Consider the following 14,213-nt stretch of genomic DNA (forward strand, 5'->3'; position numbering starts at 1 on the left):
AAATGTTTCCGGGATTATTAAATGCCGGGTTTGGGTGTTCGCGCTTGGGCTGCTTGAAGTGCTGGTAGGGATATCGATGATGAGAGTTTGGTGTTTTGTCACTAAGGACATGGTGCACCTCTCACAGACCAAAGAGCAGAGCAGTGTCTTCTGCCCTGAAATTTGTACTTCCGTACTCACAGACAGCACTATAGAAAGCATTTGGAAAACATTTTATTCGGTATTACGACTTCTTGGTGCAAACATCTGAATAAAAGCACGTTTTTACAGTGAAAACTTCCCGTGTCAATGACGCTGGTCATTTCAGCAGCAATCCATCAATCAAATTGGTTCGAACACACATACATTAAAGCAGCACTGTCTGGTCAGGCCTGATCCATTTATACAGCAGTGCCCTATTATCTCAACTGTTCTCTTTGCCTACACCAAATATAGCACTGGCGTTACTGATACAACACTGGCACCTGACAGACTTCATCAGGAATATACCGGCAGTTTGTCCCTCTGGTTTCAGCCTTCTTTGCTCTCTCCCCCGAGCCCTCTCAGACTGGGACAGCTCCCGTGAGGATATGGAACGCAGGGCTTCACCTCCCAGAGGCAGCAAGCAGAGACTCAATATCCCGAATGGCTTTAGAAGTTTTTTCCAAAGCCTCCAAGACGCAATCTTCACTAAGTTCTTCTGTCTCACTCCCGTTTTCTATTTTTCTGACAGGGATACCAGATGGACTGGGTTTTGCAGCAGATGTCCTTTTCAGAATGTTGCTATTGTCTAATAAAACTAGTGTTACTTTGTTAAGAAAAAAATTCAGACTCTTCCTCCTAAAGAGAAAAATCAGTCTCTGCATTTGTATTCATCACTGTGCCTTGCGAAGTCTCACATTTTGTAGCATGGTAATTACAGACAGCTAAAAAAAGAAAAATACTGTATTACCTAAAATGCTTACAACATTTATAGAAAAATCTCTTTTAGACTTCAATTTATCCAAAAGTTACTCAGAAAAGAAAATGGGTGTTACACTTCAGTTTAACAGCATACACTTTTCATACTGATAGAACTGAACGCTGACTTAAAGACAATTAGAGAGAGGCTTTAGGCAGATTCAGCACAGTGCACATTTTGAGCTGGCTAAACACAATAGAACAATACTAAGGTAGCTGATAAACAGAAAGATAGTGCACTGCAACAACAAGCCCAAAGGCAACTGTATCCTCTTTCAAGAACAGATGACTCTTAGCAAAACTGATGCAATACATATTAAAGGGCTTTGTTTCTGGTGACTTTTCATTTTAGTTTTGTACTTCGACACTGTTTTTGTTTTGTTTTGTTTTTGTTTTCAATCTTTGCTACAAAGTAAGTGATAAAAAAGAAGATAAGTAAGAAAATTAGGTTTTAACAAGTGAGACAGTAGAAGGTAAGATCAGGATAGAGAGCCTTTGATGATCTAAAGTGCAGATTTGAACATGCAGATAAACAGCAGAATATAAAAGTGAAAATAAATCTTTACAGCTTTTAAAAGGATACAATTAAATCTCTGTATTTTTTCAAGCTCAGCATCAGCAGACCTGTGCAAGAAAATAAGGTTATTACATGGATTTAGTATCATAAAAGGTTCTCAAGGATATTTTCTGCTTCAGATTTTAATTTTTAACAGTTTTCAGCAATACTGAGAATTAGATCAGCAAAATCCAAGTGGGGAAAAAAAGCATTTTCTCTGTCTTTGATACTGCTATTCAATGGCTGACATTTGTCAATCATTTGTGCTTCCAAAAATTTGGTCGCTAAGAATAGCCTCTTTGCTGTATGTATAAATATAGACCGAATTTTCATTTCATCAGCTATAAAATGTATCAGCTGCATCTGCTACAATTCAAGTAACAAGTGCAAGTGTAATTGATTCACTTAGCACATTTTAAATATCCCAATATGCTTGCAGATGATGTCAGTAGATTTTTGGTCAGTAGCATGTATTCAAATAGACAAATATGTCAGCAAGAGATACAAGTGTCATTAGGCAGTTCAAAGTACTGTTTTGGACTGCTTGATGTTCTGTTAAAAGCTATCTTTCTTAGTTTGGTATCTTTTCACAGCAATACACTATCTTTGTAACATTAATTGTCCTTTGACAAAGTCACCATAATTCTGATTTTTAAGTAAGACAGGCAAACCTCAATGAAACAATCTTCACCTGAAACTCACTGAATATTTTAAACACTGAATGAAAAATATGAACACATACAAAATAAACGGACTTTTAAAATAAACTTTCATTTTTGACCATCAGTAAATACAAGATATGAAATTCAAAGCTTATAATACTTTGGAGCTTTGCTTTAAACATTATTTATAAGCAATTATTTGGGATAAAGATGAATACCAATTTTCTTCAGTTATAGAGTGTGCAGTATATTCAGCAATCTCTTTCCCTTCATTCAAACTTCTGCACCATTCTATTGCTGTTCTGATGTACCTGTGTTAATATGAAAATTCAAAAAAGTAGTTATTTATATGAGAAATAAACTCAATTTTCAAGAAAGAAACTGAAGGCACTAAGGAATACACCTGAATCTAAAAGAAAAAGCTATGACTGAAAATCTAGCTTTTTCTGCTAGGTTGCCTTGCCATTTTTTGTCTAGAATCTTCTTCATATTTAGATCTATACAGTTATTGTAAATTACTACAATCCTGTATGATTTGTAATTAATAGTGTACAAGTGTTAATTTTTGTTTTTGTGAGTATCTGTTTGCTAAAATGCAGCACAAAAAACTTTTGATGATTCCCATAATGAGGCTGTAATTAGAGCAAGCAGATTAGAAAAAGCAATCTGCAGGCAGATGTGAATATCTGTAATAAAGCAAAAATTGGATAAAGTGCTGTTCAACTCTATATATCAGCTCTATATAGGCTTTTGGTTTGTTTTTTATAATCCACTGAAGTAACTGCAGCTCTAGTTATTTTTCTAAAAAGACATTGCCATAACAGATATAATGGAATCACAGAATGCAGTGGCCCTGAGTCACACAGGTCTTGATTCTTTGCCAGAAGTAAGATGGAGCTTTTATCATTACATATTTGGTCCATCACTACCAGTATATTGTTAGTAAATACTGTTTTTTCATATAAGAGGATTTATAGAGAATAATTTTTATATTTAAATTGTTTAAATTATACAATTAATTTAAATTACCTTTCATAGACTCCAGCATGACTTATTTGTATTAGCTGCTGTTGTCCATCAGGAGTAGTTAACTTACACCAGCCTATATCTTCATTTATCTTAGAAGAAAAAAACCCAAAAACCAAATATTAATTTCCTGCTGCAATGCAAAGAGGACAAAAAAAAAAAAGCAATATGCCAATTTAAGAATGAAATACCTATGAACAATCCACCTTAAAAACTCGCAATTCTGTGTTTTGCTAGAGGCAGAATCTGCTATAGTCTGCTATGGCAGACTATAAATGCAGGCCAAAAACACCTGGCAAAGCCCCAACTCTTGCTTTGTGCTACTCAAGAATAAATTACTTCAAGAAGTAAGTAAAAATGTTTCCAAATCCATAGAATTTTCAATTCTTTTTTGTTTTTGTATTTTATTGTATTTTGTGTTGTGTTGTATTTATCAGAACTTTTATTTGGTATTCTCATTAGTTTCCTAGTAACACTTTTTCATGGAGAGTTGTAGGAATAGTCCTTCCTCCAAGTCACACATTACCTGGATCTCAGTACAGGAAGAGCTGAAATCCCAAACCATAGTCAGGGTCATCCTATCCCAAAAAACAGCATGGACTTTATGATCTGAGTACACAACCAGTCTTCCTATGCCGGGAGCAACCTTTTCATGTAGCAAAATTGGCAACATTTCTTGTCCAGCAGTCTCAGATACCTAGAAGAAAACAAATACATTAAAAGCTTGAAGAAAAGCTATTTACATCCTTCAAACTGTCTATATCTGTTACAGATTTTTAGTTCACTTGTTTTTCCAGATCACAACCAGCTCTCTTCATCATGCAATTGCTTCTTAAATACAACTTTTAAATTCATGCTATCTGCCTTCCAATCTCTGTGGATACACTCACCATTCTTCCCTCTAGATTAAGTCCTATTCCCTATAGCCTGTATAATCATCCTTATAACACTGCAAGATTTATAAGTTTTCAGCTACATACCACTTTCCAACAGCAGAGATAATAGTTATGGCTTAATGACAGTTTTGTTTTGCAGCAGTACTGAAGCATTCTGAGGAGAGAAAAAAAAAGTATTTAGCATTTAATTCCTACTATGTCTTCTAAGCACTTGCAAATTTTGTTTTGTAAGTTTAGATATGTCCTCAGTGCAAAGGTAACTTCCTTTAATTTTGGAGTGATAATGATGATGACAATAATAATAATAATAATAATAATAATAATAATAATAATAATAATAATAATAATAATAATAATAATAATAATAATAATTTTTGTGTACAGTAATTTCACGACTATAAGGCGCACCCTTTTGACTAAAATTTTCCCCCGAACCCGGAAGTGCGCCTTATAGTCCAGTGTGCCTTATCTGATGGACAAAGTGGCAAAATTTGCCAACCCGGAAGTGCGAGCCATGATGGGGAGTGGCCCCGCAGCAGGGCTGGGCTGTGAGGGGAGAGGTGTCCCGCGGGGCTGTGCCTGGCTGTGAGGGGCAGTGCCCCCGCGGGGCTGTGCCTGGCTGTGAGGGGAGAGGTGTCCCGCAGCAGCGTCAGGATGTGAGGGGAGAGGGGCTCTGCGGGGGGGGCCTGCCGGCATCAGGGTGGCCGCCACGCCGGGTGGGAAAGCCTCTGGAATCAGGGCAGTGGCGGCGCGGGGCGAGCCCGCCGGCATCGGGGCACCCGGAGCACCAGGGAACTCCCAGAGCAGTGGGGCCCCGGGGACACCGCACGTAGCGGCGGCAGGCATTTTCCGGCCCCGGGGATGCCGCACAAAGTGGTGGCGGGCTTTCTCCGGCCCTGGGGACGCTGCATGGAGCGGCGGATACAGGTGGGCCCGGGGGCCGATGGCCGCCGGGTTGAGGCGGGGCCTCGGCCAGCAACCGCACAGGGGGAGCTGGGGGCAGAGCCTCGCTGCAAAAAAAAGTGCACCTTATAGTCCGGGGCGCCTTATCTGATCTACAAAGTTGCGAATTTTGCTGACTCCTGGGGGGTGCACCTTATAGTCCGGTGCGCCTTATGGTCGTGAAATTACTGTAATTTTAACTCCTGTCCTTTCTAAATCAGCAGAATTAATGTAACAAAGGTAAAGTTACTTGGTTGCCTGAGTAATTATGGAGGATATAGAGTATGGATGTCCTGGCACATCTGGAGGGAGGCTGCTCACTGAATACATCTTTTCTTCCACCTGAGTAAAGAGTAGAAAGAAGATCATTACAGATACCCTAGCATGAAAATAGAATTAAGAGCAAGTTATGAAATTTCTAACCTCCTAGAATCCAATTATAATGACGTTTAAATCTGCCATAGAACACCGACAAATATCTCATTGAAAAGTGTACCCTTAAACCTATGTCTGTGTGAAGAAATATTCTGTTCAGCTTCTTTACACTCAGTAAGAACCAGGAAGTTCTCTTGTCAGACAGCAGACTACAGGTCATTACTGAGTGGCAATGTTTGACTACAAGATAAAATCTGATCCTTAATTCTGCTCTAAAAATACAAGGTGCTGCATTAGCACTTGAGAGGACCTCTCCTCTGGGGGTACTTAACAGACAGACAGAGAGGCAAAATCCTTTTTCTAGCACTGAACAGCTGGTCCACAGCAAAGCCAGAACAAAAGCTGCATCTGCTTTCCTATTGCAGAAAACACTTCCAAGTACAGAGATTAAGCTCTAATCAACACATTAGCTTCAAGACTAAACTTCTAAATTAGTGAGAAATGGTTGTTGCAGAATCCTACTCTCGAGTTTGATAAAATTAATGTTACAATAAGGAAGAATTTTCTTATTGTGTAAAATTTACAAAAATACCTTCTGAAACAGACGGAATAATCGCATCTTTTTGTATGACTGATGGCTTGATTGAGGCATTATAGTAATTACCAGTGTAGGGACTTCACTACACACTGCACTGCCAAGTGTCTTAAGGAAGCTGCTAACTTTTGGAAGCTAACAAACTCCTTCCTAACAAGGAATTTGGAACATCCTTTTAAATAGCTCTAGTTTTAAAATAGTTTTGTACCTTTTTTGTTCCTTTTTGGATTGCATAACGTACGAAATATTTTCCCAAAAATGCTCCCTCTGACTTGAAAAATGAGTCATCACCAGGATAAATTTCTGTGATGTTTGTCCTACCATGGATAAATCTAAGAAAAATAACAAGATTTTTAGCCAGTGTTTAAAATGCTGTGTCCCTGGACAAGCAAAACAGATTACACCTGAAGAAAACAATAAACAGAGACACATTTTCAGCAATTCACATATGAAAAATTTCTACTATTTCACAAACAGCAGAATGTACCAATAACCTCTTTTAGCACAGAATATTAACATTACCAGGCTCTTTGTTTGCACATGTGCATGGGATGGGATTTAAATAAGCTAAGGAAAGCTTTTTTTTGTATCAAGGTAAATATCTCTCATGAGTTGCTCATTCCACTGACCACAAAACATAGAGATCCTGAAAAGAAAAATCCAACTTTCTTAGTACACCAGCCTTATCAAGTGCACACAGAAAACTGACAGATTGAACAATACCTGAAAAATCTGAAGGTCTTAATTGAGAAAAAAGCTCTGAAAAAACTCTGAAGTGCTGCTAAACATTTTGTTTCGATGAGATGAAAATTTAGGAATTACAATGAGGGAAAAATGAAGAACACTCAGCAGAAAGGTTGACGGTTTAAACACCAGTGATGCTTCTATCAAAGACTTTTAGGCGCTAATAGCAGTTGTAGCAATTTTGATTTGAAAGTCTTACTATTGGGGCTTTTTTGGGGGGAGGTTTGTTTGTTTTTTCTTTTGTTTGTTTGTCTGTTTTGGTATTTTGTTAACCATATGGACAAGGTGACTTGCCAGGAAAATCCACACCTGAACATGTGAATTATGTAGGTCACCAAGACAAACACTTCTAAACTATGATATCTTCAGCAGCAAAAGGAGAAAACTAATTTTCAAAGAAACCAAATGCCATTATTGTAAGCGAAATCTGTGGGAACTCCAGCTGTCTAGTAAACCTTCAAGAAATCAGATAATCAGATCACTTAAACATGATTTCAGATTCAGACCTGATAATATACCGTGCTAGAAAATGTGGAGTCCAATGAAAAAACAGCAGAAACAAAGAGACTCTGACATGAAGATTGTGTTCCATTTCTCAAAGAGTGAGAAAGGGACAAGGTAAGATATTTCATCTTAGATTTTAATTCCCATACAAATAAAGTCTTCCAGATAACACAGATGATCTCCTACATACCTGTAGAAAATACCCTGGCACCACACAACTTGAATTAGCTGAGGGAATGAATATTTCTCCATATCTTCATTCTGAAAGAAGTCACAGAATGTCCACCTGTGTGTGTAAAATACAATTAAAGCCTATCTAAGTCCTGTGTGTGTGTGTTTGCTCGTAATAATTTCTGTAACTAGAACTGATGCAAGCACACTTACAGTAATTTCACGAATACAAGCCGCACCAATTTGACCAAAATTTTGGTGGAAACCCGGAAGTGCGGCTAATATTCCGGGGCGGCTAATCTATTAACAAAATTCTAAAAGCTGCCAACACGGAAGTGAGAGCCCGCGGCAGCCCCAAGCCAAGCTGGAGCCCGGCCGGCCCCGGCAGAGGTGGGAAAGCCTGGCAGAGGCGGGGCCAGCAGTGTCGGGGGCGGGCGGCAGAGCCTGAGCCAGCAGGGCGGAGGAGCCCGGGAGAACTGGGGCTAGCAGTGCAGGGGAGCATGGCAGAAGCAGGAAGGCCGGCGGGTGGGGCTGCCTGGCAGCGGGGGAAGCCCAGCATAATCGGGGCCAGCAGCGTGGGGGAGCCCGGCGGTGCGGGGGCCTGCAGTGCCGGCCAGGGCGAGGAAACGCGGCGGCGGTGCAGACGGGAGGGGGCGGCCGGCGAGCGTGGTGGCGGCGGCGGCAGCCCTGCCGGCGGGGCGAGCGAAAGCGGCGCTCGCGAAAGCGCCGCGCGGCGAGCGAAAGCGCCGCCGCGAGCCGCGAACCGCGAGCCGCGAACCGCGAACCGCGAGCCGCGAACCGCGAGCCGCGAACCGCGAGCCGCGAACCGCGAGCCGCGAGCCGCGAGCCGCGAGCCGCGAACCGCGAGCCGCGAGCCGCGAGCCGCGAGCCGCGAGCCGCGAACCGCGAGCCGCGAGCCGCGAACCGCGAACCGCGAAAGCGCCGCCGGGAGCCGCGAACCGCGAGCCGCGAAAGCGCCGCCGGGAGCCGCGAACCGCGAGCCGCGAAAGCGCCGCCGGGAGCCGCGAACCGCGAGCCGCGAAAGCGCCGCCGGGAGCCGCGAACCGCGAGCCGCGAAAGCGCCGCCGGGAGCCGCGAACCGCGAGCCGCGAAAGCGCCGCCGGGAGCCGCGAACCGCGAGCCGCGAAAGCGCCGCCGGGAGCCGCGAACCGCGAGCCGCGAACCGCGAGCCGCGAGCCGCGAACCGCGAGCCGCGAGCCGCGAGCCGCGAACCGCGAGCCGCGAACCGCGAGCCGCGAGCCGCGAACCGCGAGCCGCGAGCCGCGAACCGCGAGCCGCGAACCGCGAAAGCGCCGCCGCGAGCCGCGAACCGCGAGCCGCGAACCGCGAGCCGCGAACCGCGAGCCGCGAACCGCGAGCCGCGAACCGCGAGCCGCGAGCCGCGAGCCGCGAGCCGCGAGCCGCGAGCCGCGAGCCGCGAGCCGCGAACCGCGAGCCGCGAACCGCGAGCCGCGAACCGCGAGCCGCGAACCGCGAGCCGCGAAAGCGCCGCCGCGAGCCGCGAAAGCGCCGCGGGTCGGGCGCGGCGCGGGGCGGGCGAAAGCGGCAGCGGGGCGGACGGCGAGCCCGGCGGCGGCGGCGGCAGCCCTGCCAGCCGGGCGAGCGAACGCGGCAGCGGGGCGGTGCTGACGGGAGAGGGGGGCCAGCGAGCCCGGCGGCGGCGGCAGCACCACCCGGCCAGCCCCGCCGAGCCGTGGCGCTGAGCTGGGCCACCCGGCCCCGTCGGCAACCATGAGCGGGCCGAGCCTGCCTGGCCCCGCCCCGAGCCAGTAAAGCCCGCTATGCCGCGATCCTGTTACTAATTGGCCAATTTGTGAAAGCTGCGCACGGATTCTCGCGACGAACGAAAGTGCGGCTAATATTCGGGGTGCGGCTTATCTATTGACAAAGACAGCAACATTGTCGAGGCACCGGGGGTGCGGCTTATAATCCGTGCGGCTTGTATTCGTGAAACTACTGTATTCAAAAGATGTGACACATATTTTCAGAGTCCTCCAAATCCTTAGTAATCTACTTTAGTAAACAATTTTTTTTTATTATTTTTAGTGATGCTGCCAGAAACATATGCTACTGGCCCACCTCAGCAATACTATCTTTTCAAAACTGAAGAGGAAAAACCAACCCACCCCAATACAAAACCTGTGTTCTTTTCTCAATATTCTTTTTTTCATTTACATATTCATACAGCATGTCAGAAATTTTTTTTTTAATCTAAACTAATTCCTGTAGTTTCATTACAGTAAGCTACAGGATGCTGGGTTACAGAATATTGGATTGGGTACAATGTCACGTTTCAAGAAGTTCCTAAAAAAACCAATAGTAGTTTTAAACTTTATCTTTTATAGCTAGGATTCAATTATTTCTCTAGAGTTGAAGTTTCAAACTGCAGAATTGTAAAGCATATGTTAACAACTAGAAAGTAAAACTTTTAAATTACCTGTGTAGATGTGGGGCTCCGCAGCTGAGTGGCAAAGCTGTAGGTAAACAAGAAACTGTTTCATGTGTTTCCAGATCTGCTAAAACATCCCCTTCAACAGTTGTACAGCTGTTTCTCTCAGACATCTTCATTACATTTTCCACAGTATGTAAGTTACAACATTTTAATGCCAAGGACAAAGGGTATTTCCATTCTTCGGGGCACAAGGAAACAGTCCAATGCTGTGTAACCCATGTGTATTCATAAGAACAATTTGTGTGGAAGAAAGGGACTCCATCTCTATCTCTTAGGTCCTTTGGTTTGGTTGGGTCCCTGTATTTACCTTCAGGACAGCCATGTTTATTCCTATTCTCTATTCTTTTTTGTTTTGATAATACTTCTGCAGCAGAATTTTTACTTGGTTTTCCATGTTGATCTCTGCTTTGATAGTTGCTGTTCTCTTCAGAGGAGCATGAGCACGCTGCAGATGACTGGCTGACTTTGCATAAAAACTCCACTGTAAACTCTTGCTGCAATTCTGACAAGTAAAGGTGAGCATAGCCATCTACAGATGAGATCTTCACACTGCCATTGTCTAAACATCTTGTCAGATCAGTGGTCACAGGGTCAGGCCATTTAATTTCTAAAATATCACTGAGAAGAATCTAATAAAATAAAAAGAATTAGAATGTTCAACAAGATAAAAATGACCAGCCTCCCAGAAACTGCAGTGGAGCATTTACACTTAAATTACATTTAAAATACACCTTCAGAAAGGTGATGTATGGCAAGAAATGTATTTATCTGTATCTATCTGCATGTATGAATTCAGAGGAAGCAAAACACATAATTTTCACATCTGCTTCCTCCTATACTGACAGAGTTCTATCTAGCAATAATGTTTTAATTTAATCCAGTCATAAATCATTAAAGTACATGGGCAACTGACCAGGCACAACTGTACATGTTTATATTTCCAATGACTTCTTCAGAAATAAGGGAGAGAATAGCCAAATTAATTTGTTCATAGCAATTATAAGTGAATTTGATAAAGAATTGCAAAAGGATACTAAAATATAATCAATACCAGACAACCAGGCTGCAGGTAAAACTTCAGTAGAGATAAACATAATGTGATCTCAATGGGGAAAGGCAATCTCAATGATATATAGTTATATACACACATTTGTATATTTATATATTTCAGTATAGGAGGATGGGTTCCAAGCTAACTGCCCACAACTAGGATCCTCGTGTTGCAATTCTCAGTCCCATGAAAACACACTCAATGCTCATCAGCAGTTTAATTAGTATGAAATGTTTGAAAGTTCTAGGAATGGAACAAGAGCAAACGGAACATACAGTGATACCACTGAATATATATTCACAGTTAACTTGCATTTTGAATACTAGCTGCAGCTCTGAACAGGCCAGACCATTGACAAGATCTCCCTCATGAAGCTGTCTAGACATGTGGGTGGTTGGAGCGGCCAAAAGAGAGCCTGAGCACATCACAGGAACCAGCTGTTTTGAACTCAAGCATAAGGCAAGTAATGCAGTTTTGGTGTTTTTGTGCCCATCAAAGTATTGTCACTGGTAGCAACAGGCCTCAGGCCTTAGGTTAACTCTGCAAGGCCTCAGGCTGGCCTGTCAGGCTGGTCAACAATTTGTTATGAGAGCTGAAGCTTAGTAACTCTTACTTTATTATGGTGGACTGCTGGAGTGTGGGAAACAGCAAGGGCCTTGAAAACATGGGCACTGTTTGGTAATGGGCCACAGAACAATGAAGTGACAGTAAACTGCTGGAGAAGGACAATCTCCAGAGTTCTAAAAAGACTATTTTGGCTTTAAGAAAAGCAGGAGTTATTCTCAAACTGTGGGGCAAGAAACCAAAGCAACAAAAAAAGGGTGTGACGGAGAAGACAACCAACATAAGATGCTTGCTGTGGCCTAGGAAAGTTATTCTTCAGCATCCTGAAGCAGGTAGGCACAAGGGATGCTCTAAGTTAAAACCAGCCTCCAAAAGATCTTTCACGGGGTGAGAGAAGGTGGAACATACTCCTCAGTGATCAGAACAGAGCATCAGCTCTTTGCTGCTGTACTTTGCACTGAATGCACAACTGGTAAGGAACAATGAGTTTTAATAAAGTATATAGTGACACTGAGTGACAGTGTTTTAGGCAGCTAAACATCACCATGAAGGGTGTTACTAACAATGGATCAGTCAAAAAGCTTTAAAACTCACCCGATTAATCAGTTGTCTTAAGATTCCCACCACACTCCGCAGACACTCCTAACCAGTGGGAACACCTAAAGAGATGCTGATCTGGAGCAAAGTTTCCAGAAATGCTAAATTGGTCTCTGCAAGGATGTTCAGTCTAACCTGGAGTGGCCATTCCCACAGAGAGACACTTGGCTCCTTTCCCCTCGCAGACCCTAGCAGCATTTTCACACGGGTACTTCAATGGGGAGATCTGACAGCTCAGAAAACACCGTCCTGCTGCACTGTTACTTCCCTGAAAAGTTTCTACGGCTAAAATGCAACAATGTACAAAATTCTAGGTTTTACCCTTGCAAGGAATAAATTAACATTAGAGTTTCTTTCAAAAAGAAAATGCATTAACAGAGGTCTAAGCAACAGTTACAACTGTAATTTAAAATGCCAGTCATTTAAGAAAGATCACAGGTCAACTAGCCAAACTGCACTAGATAGATCTCCGCTGCCTGTACTCACAGACACACGCATGTGAAATTATATTAAATCCGCTAGAGAAGTTTGTTTTACGAAAGCATTACATGCATCATGTGCAATCCCACCTTTTTTCTTTCTGGAGGTAGTACACGGGAAGGCAAGTACGGGCGAGAAGAAAACGCGTTCCGGAAATCTAGCGCTCGTAGAAGTCGTTCCTGTTGAAGTGCAGAGAAAAACAAACCCTATTATGAGTTCTTACATTCAGTGATAAAAATTTTATGCTGATGTCATCCTTTTTGTGGAGCTGAGGCTATGAAAGCCCCTCCTTTTTTCACAGAGAGAAACAAGAACTCCTGCTGGGGCCGTAACGCCCGGGCAGGGAGGCAGCCGAGGGACAGCGCTGCCGTCCCCAAGGCAGTGCCCTCCGCATACCCGGTAGGCGCTGACGGCGAAGGCGACCCGCTGGCGGGTGGTCTCCGCCGGCTGGAGCGGGTGGGCGGCCGCAGGCAGCGCCGCTTCGTACAGGTACTCGGAGCCGCAAGGAGACAGCAGCAAGCGGGACCCCCCCGCGTAGTGCACCTCCACCGAGTCGTCCCCGAACAGCACCATCAGCCTTTCCGCCGCCATCGCACCGGAGACCGAGCCACAGCACCGGGAGCTGCTTGGGCCGAGACGGCCGCGCCGCCGCACGGCGGGAACCGCGGGGCGGGGCGAGCGCCCGAACTGCGGCCGAGCTCCGCCCGAACTCTGCCCATGTCCGCCCGAACTGCGGCCGAGCTCCGCCCGAACTCTGCCCGTGTTCCGCCTGAGCTCCGGCCGAGCTCCGCCCCAGCTCTGCTCGTGTTCCCCTCGAGCTCCCGCCGAGCTCCGCCCGAACTCTGCCGAGCTCCGCCCGAACTGCGGCCGAGTTCCTCCCCGACTCACACCCGAGCTCCGCCCGAACTTCTCCTGAGCTGTTCCCGACCCGCTCTCGAGCTCCTCCCCAGCTCCATAGGTCGGTGAGGTAACCACGCCTTCCTGCTCTCTCACAGGTGGGCTCTTTCGATACATCTGTAAACTACACACGGTGTCTTTGTACTTTTTTTTTTAAAGTATGTTTTAACATAAGTGTTCATTTGCTGAAAACGGGAGAGAGTCTCTTTTTTTGCTGCTCCGGAAATAAAAGTTATCAGTACACAAAGGCCTCCGCCCCCCTTACCTGTAACTGAGCCTCTCCAAGAGACCTCGTTGAGCAGGTGCCCCTGGCAGGGCAGGGCTCCCCCCTGGAACTGCTCCTCCCGCATCCCTACGCCAGCCCACAGCTCAGCAACTGGGCAGTCATTCCTCCCCTCCCCTCTGCGGCACCTCTGGAAAACCGGGATGCAGACTGACCCTCTATAGCCCGGGGACAGACTACAGGTAAATAATTCTCTGGTGACAGCTCTTTTTCACGCACTCATTCACAGTGAAACACGCAGCTGCTTTGTACCTAGAACTGCAGCAGAATCCCTCTCTGAACAGAAAGATCAAGATGCTAAAGAATGATTTTATGATGCCTAGTTGCCTTTTTTTTTTTTTCCCACATTATATACACCCTCCACCAATACTTACAGTTTAATCACAGCTGTTTTAAGTAGATTGACAGGTCGCAGCTAAGTGACAATTATTACCACCCCCCACTCCCAGCACCTACAA

At 44.8% G+C, this 14,213-nt stretch overlaps 1 protein-coding gene across 3 annotated transcripts; it reads right to left on the bottom strand.

The window, feature by feature from the left end:
- Nucleotides 1-196: 196 nt before the first annotated feature.
- Nucleotides 197-13,244, bottom strand: CZH5orf34 (chromosome Z C5orf34 homolog). 3 transcript variants are annotated; one of them, XM_033086243.2, is made up of 12 exons: nucleotides 13,119-13,244; nucleotides 12,665-12,754; nucleotides 9,869-10,512; nucleotides 7,430-7,525; nucleotides 6,200-6,323; nucleotides 5,272-5,363; nucleotides 4,164-4,233; nucleotides 3,710-3,880; nucleotides 3,187-3,275; nucleotides 2,376-2,468; nucleotides 1,523-1,563; nucleotides 197-778 (listed from the first exon to the last, which is right to left on the bottom strand). In XM_033086243.2, exons 1-12 carry the CDS (start codon nucleotides 13,164-13,166, stop codon nucleotides 585-587), a joined length of 1,752 nt encoding a protein of 583 aa, XP_032942134.1. In that variant the 5' UTR covers nucleotides 13,167-13,244; the 3' UTR covers nucleotides 197-584. The 3 variants fall into 3 exon arrangements, with proteins under 3 accessions (XP_032942134.1, XP_032942133.1, XP_032942135.1); XM_033086242.2 differs by having other exon boundaries at nucleotides 12,972-13,244; XM_033086244.2 differs by lacking the exon at nucleotides 1,523-1,563 and having other exon boundaries at nucleotides 689-905; nucleotides 12,972-13,244.
- Nucleotides 13,245-14,213: the final 969 nt, after the last annotated feature.

This window comes from Catharus ustulatus, chromosome Z, assembly GCF_009819885.2.
Source record: "Catharus ustulatus isolate bCatUst1 chromosome Z, bCatUst1.pri.v2, whole genome shotgun sequence".
Classification (NCBI taxonomy): domain Eukaryota; kingdom Metazoa; phylum Chordata; class Aves; order Passeriformes; family Turdidae; genus Catharus; species Catharus ustulatus.

Bases quoted from the DNA above. Each gene is read 5' to 3' on its own strand.
- CZH5orf34 (XM_033086242.2), bottom strand. From the start codon at position 13,166: ATGGCGGCGGAAAGGCTGATGGTGCTGTTCGGGGACGACTCGGTGGAG. The intron at 7,526-9,868 runs GTAATTTAAAAG...TTACACACACAG, and splicing joins GGAGCCCCACATCTACACAG to GTGGACATTCTGTGACTTCT. The intron at 1,564-2,375 runs GTATTCATCTTT...TTTCTTGCACAG, and splicing joins TCTATAACTGAAGAAAATTG to GTCTGCTGATGCTGAGCTTG.